General features: G+C 40.4%; 1 protein-coding gene across 2 annotated transcripts; it reads right to left on the bottom strand.

Annotated features, from left to right (window-relative positions):
* Positions 1 to 645: 645 nt before the first annotated feature.
* Positions 646 to 5,984, bottom strand: rbmx (RNA binding motif protein X-linked). 2 transcript variants are annotated; one of them, XM_039814052.1, is made up of 9 exons: positions 5,647 to 5,984; positions 5,403 to 5,528; positions 4,308 to 4,414; positions 4,062 to 4,227; positions 3,777 to 3,920; positions 3,508 to 3,622; positions 2,943 to 3,071; positions 2,764 to 2,855; positions 646 to 1,287 (listed from the first exon to the last, which is right to left on the bottom strand). In XM_039814052.1, exons 2-9 carry the CDS (start codon positions 5,509 to 5,511, stop codon positions 971 to 973), a joined length of 1,179 nt encoding a protein of 392 aa, XP_039669986.1. In that variant the 5' UTR covers positions 5,512 to 5,528; positions 5,647 to 5,984; the 3' UTR covers positions 646 to 970. The 2 variants fall into 2 exon arrangements, with proteins under 2 accessions (XP_039669986.1, XP_039669987.1); XM_039814053.1 differs by having other exon boundaries at positions 3,777 to 3,893.
* Positions 5,985 to 7,335: the final 1,351 nt, after the last annotated feature.

The raw sequence follows: 7,335 nt of genomic DNA, 5'->3' as shown, positions 1-7,335 counted from the left end.
GCAGGCACGAGAGAGAGGAGAGAGGCAGGAAAAGAGAGAGGCAGAGACACAGAGCAGGAGGAAAAAGAGAGAAAGGTATATATATAAACGAAAATGGGAGCAGGAACAGAGGGGAAAGGAAGGAGAAGGAAGGAGAGGAGAGAGGGAAAGAAAGGAAAGGAAGGAATACAGAGGAAAGGAATGAAATAAGGAAAGGACAGAGGAAGGTGGAGGAAAGGAAAAGATGAGGAGGAAAGGGAGGAAAGGATGGATGAGGAAGAGGAAAGGAAGGGAAAAGAAATAGTTTTTGTTGGATTGGAGCGGGAGATGGAATGGAAGGGGTGGGAAGAGGAAGATGGAATGGAGGAAATGAAAGATAGGAAAGAAACTGGATGGAGCAATATGGGAGGAATATGGATGAAAAGGAGAGAAAGAAGGGATAATGAAGGAAATAGGAAAGGAAAGTGGAGGAAGAAAGGAACCCTGGGGAAAGGAAGGAGCAATGGAGTGGATGGAAAGAGTTGTGTAGGAATGGAAAAGTCTACCTTTATAAAGAATGAGCAAAGACTCACCTATGCTTTGCACAGATTGTTGTAAAGGAGATCATGTTGCAAATTAACATTTACGTTACGGTCTGGTCTTGTTTGGAAAATCGATGAGCAGTGGTGAAGGTACAATTAAAAGCTTTATTAGAGTAGGAAAGCCAGACTGATAGGGCATTGCAGATTCCAACAGCACTGAATGTACAAAAACTAACACTCACTTGGTAACTGTACTGTTACATGAGCAGGAGAAATACTAAAAAAAGAACAAAAAAAAAAACAAACTCTTACACATAAAAAAACTGGTAAAGTCAAAATACATTTCAAAGCTAAGCTTCATATTCCACAGATTTAGACATGGCTAGTTTGTCTTGTCAGATTTCTTCCAAAATACTTGTTAACTGTGCACGGTGACCAATGTTGGCTTTAATGTGACTTCCAAGTCCAGTTCAGTATCTGCTGCGAGCCATCCCTCTATCGGGTCGATTGCCACCACGACCCCCACGTGGCCCTCCACGACTTGAGCTGCTGTACGAATCACGAGGAGGGTAGCCTCTCTCAACAGGGGGAGCTGGGCCCCTCTCCTGCCTGCCCATTCGCTCACCACGGCTAGGTGGATATGGGTCACTCCGACTGCTGGGGTAACTGTCACGACTGCCATAGCCATCCCGGGAACTGCTGCCATAGTCATCATAACGACTGCTTCCACTGCTCCCACCATAGGCTGGTGGGGGACCCCGTGAAGGTGGGGCGCTGCGAGAGTTACCTGCAGGGTCAATGGGTCAGGTAATTGGCAAGGTTCAATTTATACATTTTCTTGCACTGTGAAGTGCTCATTTTCGCCAATAGAAGTCATTCTGACAGATTAATTTAATGGACGACGTGTTTGAATGTCCCATCATGTTATCGATCTTAAAGTTTAGGTGCGAGGGGAGATAGTGGCACACTCGTAGCCACGATGCAAAACAGTCTGGCCAACATTTGACATGAGTCTTCTTCAGGGTATTAAGGGACAAAACAGCTCAAATAGGGGATTGGACACAGCCATGCTCTATCATGCGGAGGAGTGTCCTCAATTACATTCACACATTGTAGGAGGAGCATGCAACCTGATTCATTTGCCATTTCAAAAAAAAAAAAACTTTTAGATTAATTATATAACCCAACATTTCAAATATATTGTGCCTTTCTAATGTTTAGCCGTTTTAAGATATTTACATGGAGGTTTTTATAATATACTGTATAACCTAAGCTTTTGACTTAAATGTTTTTTTTTTTTTTTTTTAAATTGGCATATGAATCAGATAGCCTCCTACAATTTGTAAATGTAATTGAGGAAACTCCTCCCCCTGATAGAGCACATCTCTGTCCTATCCCCATATGTAATGTCTGTTAAGCCGTTTTGTCCCTCAATACCCTGAAGAATGTCATGTTGAAATGTGTGTAAATTACTACATTACATTTTTTTTTTTGCATCCTGGCTACGACTGTGCGACAATCTTCTCTCTCAGCTGTACTTTTATCGTAGTCAGCACTTCTCCAACACTGGTGCGTGTTCCTCCTCTGTCATCGATCTTAAGTTTAACATAGATATTTAGTTGATATGGGCAGTAACATATCCAAGCACAGGGGATAAATGGGCAGTGTTACCCATTTCAGCATGCCATTGATTTGAGATGCCATTTTTCCTTTTAGAGCTCCAAGTGTTAGAACTGCAGGTAAGCACGAGGTTTTCAGAGTCGTCTTGATGGTTTTTTGAACGTTAATCCTTGAGGGAGTGCTTTTCTAGGCAACACATACTGAGTGGTCAACGGATGTTTCCAAGGACTTTTTTGGGGTTCCATATGGTTGCAATCTCTCTGGGGCACATTAAATACTCTATTTTATTTCTGCATAATATTGCCACAAACACTGCAGAATGCAGCGGTAACATGCACTGATTTGTGGACACAGCTTTGGAATATAATTTTGTTTTTCAGTGGAGATGCCAATGGTCACATTTCTAAACGCATTGAAATATGCAACTTGGATTGCAGGTCAGGGGTGCAGCAAAGGGAAAGAAAAAAAGCTTTAAAAAGGGTGCCTGAAATGCAGTTTCCTCTGGGGAGGGGAAAACGGCAGTGACTTGTGACTGGAGATTGTGGTAGTCAATGATATCATTTTGGTTGGTCATTTGTGCAGCTCTTCTTTGTGCCACAAAGTGGTTATCTGTCGTCATTATACTCATGGAGTCATATCTTACCGTAACCATCATATGAATCTCTGTAGGAGCCACCACTTGAACGGTCCATATAGCTTCTGGGTTCCCGGCCTCCCCCATAACCATCACGGTCACTGCATAATAGGAACATTGTTATTTAAAAAGGACCAGGTGAGATCTGATCTCAATCTTTAACCTTTTGTATGAACCCATACTCCTACCTGCATCCTCTTGACATTGAGCCATAGTCATCTCTGGAACTGGAATTGGAGTATTCTCTGTATGAATAATCTCTTTGAGGAGGTCCATAGTCCCTTGAATCTCTGGAATTATAATCCCGACTGGAGTAGCTGTGAAACATAGCACAAAACAACGGGAAAGCTGTAACCGTGATTTGTTGAAAATTCTATATAGTTTGTGACAAAGATCTATACAGTTAGGTTTTATTACAGTAAAGAGAGAGAAAAAAATAAATAAAAAAATAAAAAAGACTCAGCTGCCCATGACTTTCCCAATAAAGTAAGAGAAGGGTAACAGATTAACATGTAATAAGCAAAAATGTAGTAATCTGGATTACATAATATTTAAATCCAGATTCAAATGTTCTTTACAACTCTCATTTTCATTATAGTTAAACCTTTTGCCATAGTTAGCATATACCAAAACACTGTAGAGGTGTCAGAAGCAATTATTCCAAATACTTTTATTTCAGCTCAACAAAATCTGGAGAAATTGAGTAATAGTGCCACACAAATGCGTAATGTAACTATATATGAAGTGCCTCACCTATCTTTGGAGTTGTAATGGTCATCTCTTGGTGATGAATAATCATCCCTCCTGGACATGGAGTCTCTGCGAGGAGGGGGTGGACCATAGGGATCCCTGTCCCTTGACATGGGGGCTGGAACACACAAAGTAATGACAAACTGGCTCATAAATCACTAAATAACCCTGAGATGCATGCAGCCCATCTGGGTACTTGCAGGAGAGCTAGATGAGAAGTGAATATTGGAGGCTATAAAATCTGTTTAAGTCTACACAGCCAGCACACTCACCTCTACTCATGGGACCAGATGGGGCAGACCTCTTGGGTGGGGGACCTCCGTTACGAACTGGGGGTCCTCTCTTCATGGGAGGGGGACCTCTGGATGACATCCCTTTAAAGAAGGGTTCTACATTCCCTGAATTATCATAGTAGTCTTTTCACAGACAAGAAATGCAAATATTAACACACTAAGCTCCAAAGAGGATTTTCAAAAACTACATTCAATGACAATATTTTACTATAGCACACTTTATTATTGTACCAACTCAAATGATTAAATAAATTAAGAATTTACCTCTGGATGATGGGCCTCTCATACCACCAGGGCCTCCCCTGGAACCACGGGGGCCCCTGGGTGGACCACGACTGCGGGAGTGCATAGGTGGAGGTCCTCGCCTGCCAGCACTCTCAAACTGAGGCTTTGTTGCTTGCTCCACTTTGATAGGCTTACCGTCAAGTGACTGTTGTAGAAGAATTACAATTACAATCACAACTTCAAGCACATTTTTAAAGATTATGGCTGATTAAAGATTGTACTTACCTTTCCATTCATCTCGCGTGCTGCATCCTTTGCATCAGCAGGACTTTCAAAAGTAACAAAAGCGAAGCCTCTTGATTTGTTTGTTTCACGGTCTTTCATCAGAAGAACTGAAATGTGAAAATACAGAGTGAGAGGAGAGCTTGTGCTTAGTGATGAAACTGATTACATTATTCTCTGACAGAGGCACAACAATGATCTTACAGTTTAACAACCAGTTTAAGGCCCCGTTTACACAAAGGGAAGACGCAGATATTTTCCTGTGGTTTGGCCTCATTTACACAAAAACAGTTTTTATCACAGAAAACGATTATTTCTAAAAACTCCGGCCAAAGTGGAGATTTTGGAAAACTGATTCAAACAGAGGTTTAGGCAGCCGAGAGAGAGAAAGAGGACGTGATTGGTTGCTGTTGTTGCTATTGTCGGGATTCTGATTGGCTAACGTGGGCTTGAGCTTCTCGTTACACTGCCACCTATAGGTCTGGCGTGCTCTTGACTGCATATATACACGGGTACAAATAAAGAACACTTTCCTGAAACCGAGAGGTTGAAATGTCAGTTTATGAAAATAGCCGGCCACGTGTAAACGTAGCATAAGGCTGTCAAAACCATGCTCTTATTACTACCCCCATTTTACGGTTCCAACTAATGTGTCCCCTTCACGGTTGAAAGATTTTCTCATTTCCTGCTGTAAGACGAAACTGAATTTAACAGTAAACAAGTCTTTAGCTCAGAATAGCCTTCATGTTAAGTAAACAAAATGGGGACGAGCGTAAAATAAAAACTAAATAGCTTATGCTTGATTATTAAAAATAAATACCAAATTCACAGATTCATAACCAATTCGAACATGAGCATTACCCCGCCCAAAAAAAAGTTAAAAAGGCAGACATTTGAGGTGTTAACAATTAACGTACAGTCAGGTAACGTTTAAGGCACACACATCTGGTAACGTTATGCATTAGAAATGCGAATAAGCAAAAACTGGTCAATTTTAAGGATAACTGATACAGCATTGCATTAACGTTAAACACGTTTACTAGGGTCGACCACGGTACGAATTGAGAATAAAATAGCCAAAAGTAGTTCCGCTCACACCTTCGACAATCCTGCCATATTTGCTGAAGTACTGCTCCAGGGCCTTCTCGGTTGTCTCGGTGTTCAGTCCACCGATGAAGAGCTTTCCTGGTCGGTCTGCCTCTGCCATGCTACAATATCCACCACCTGCAACAAAAGAAGGGTCGTGTGCATAGTCATTATAACATTTTGCATTTGCAAACACAAGCATGCAACGTTGTATTTGCCCTCGGTATACAAACATGTCTGAGGTAATTAACGTTACCTTGCTTCTGGCGAAAGTCTTGGGCGGTTGAATGCGCAAAATGGCGATAAACGTGCCAGCTGTTTTAGCTAGCTAGCTAGTTACTTGGCTAACAATAGTTAGCAAGTATTCAAGCGACTAACGGGGGATTCGAGCTTTACAAACGTCAACACTCAACTTTAAAAACATAACAACGCAATACTGCTATGTGGGCTGTCATACGTATGCAAGCACACAGTCAGCTGTGTTGCCAGACTGTACTGTACCACGGCTTTGTGTAAGCTAAAGCTAATAGCAATGGTGCGCACAACGGTTTTTCTCTCCCTTTTTCTTCTTCTTCTTCTTCTTCTCCTTCCTTCTTCTTTTCCGTTTCCGGCAGACCAGATGCCCTAAGAAGTAAGGCTGCCACCTACAGTTAAAACCTATGGTTAAAACACGCGAATAAGGTTAACTTTTTGTTTTTGTAACAGCGTTGTGATAAAGCAATATATGGGTGACATTCAGTCCAAAAATGAGTATGTTAAGAAGTAAGTGAACAAAACGGAAATAAACAGAGCATGTGCTTTTTAGTTGCAGGAAACATGTATCAGAGAAAGAAAGGAAATTATGGACGAAATCAAACGATTTGGGATAACAGGAGCAGGATAAGAACATAATGAGATGTTTGGTCAGCTTAATGAGAACAGTACTGTTGAGTAAACTCTGATTTACTAGACATTGTAGGAGTTAACTAACTCCAGAAGATGGCATTATGGTCACACTTCAATATAATTTATATTATGGTTAATTACTTTTGCTATGCTATTTAATTACATATTATTCAATCTAATTTCACGTCAATTACTTACTTACATTACAATATTTTTCCCACTATGGCCACCTCACTTTACTTTAAAATACTTTTTATACAATGCCACTTTACATTCTTTCAGTACTTTTTGCACATTGTCTGATGTTTTGCCTGTTGTTTGTTTGGTTGTTTATTGGTTGATTTTATTGTGGAAAAACTGCTGCTGTAACAAGTGAATTTCCCCATTATGGGATGAATAAAGTATTATCTTATCCAATCTAATCTAATGCACACTTCCGTTAAAAAAAGAAGAAGATGAAAAAGAAGAAGAATGATGCTGGACAAACAAACAAATACTTTTTTCATTATGATCACATGAACAGATCAAAGCAATCCTGTACTTAAATATCCCTATGTATATATCCCTAAATATATATGTTATAACACATGTAAGCAAAAAAACTAAAAGGCTGGAAGTTTCAAGTTGAATAATGATTGGCTTCCAAACTTTAGCTGTGATGTCACAAAATCATGTTGCTCACTAGCTGCAACCAGACTCACATTTAAAGTGAGCAAAAATAAACTTTTCTCCAATAGGCTAGGTGAATGTAAAAACTGCAGGAACCTACCCAGGTTAGTTGAATGTGCTTTTTCAAACTCTTAGTTTGATTAAGTCTTTTTTATCCCCCAGCTGGAATGGGGACATTTGGTGTTGGAATGGTGATAGTTTGAGAATATATCTACACTGTATATGGAAGCATCTACATCTGTTGTTTCTTTACTCATTACTCACGCTTTTCCTTATTTGTGACTTGCAACTTCCTTCCTTGAGAGGGAATTGTAGGCTACGATATTAAATGGGGCTTAAGAAAGTCCTGGCATCAGATGGCTCTAGTCACAACTTTTTGTTTCCACTCCTC

Source organism: Perca fluviatilis, chromosome 10 (assembly GCF_010015445.1).
Source record: "Perca fluviatilis chromosome 10, GENO_Pfluv_1.0, whole genome shotgun sequence".
NCBI lineage: Eukaryota > Metazoa > Chordata > Actinopteri > Perciformes > Percidae > Perca > Perca fluviatilis.
This window is presented reverse-complemented; position numbering and strand designations above follow the sequence as displayed.

Coding starts and splice junctions, on each gene's coding strand:
- rbmx (XM_039814052.1), bottom strand. CDS start 5,511: ATGGCAGAGGCAGACCGACCAGGAAAGCTCTTCATCGGTGGACTGAAC. Junction 4,415..5,402: donor ATATGGCAGGATTGTCGAAG/GTGTGAGCGGAA, acceptor TTCACATTTCAG/TTCTTCTGATGAAAGACCGT. Junction 1,288..2,763: donor AGATTCATATGATGGTTACG/GTAAGATATGAC, acceptor TTGACCCTGCAG/GTAACTCTCGCAGCGCCCCA.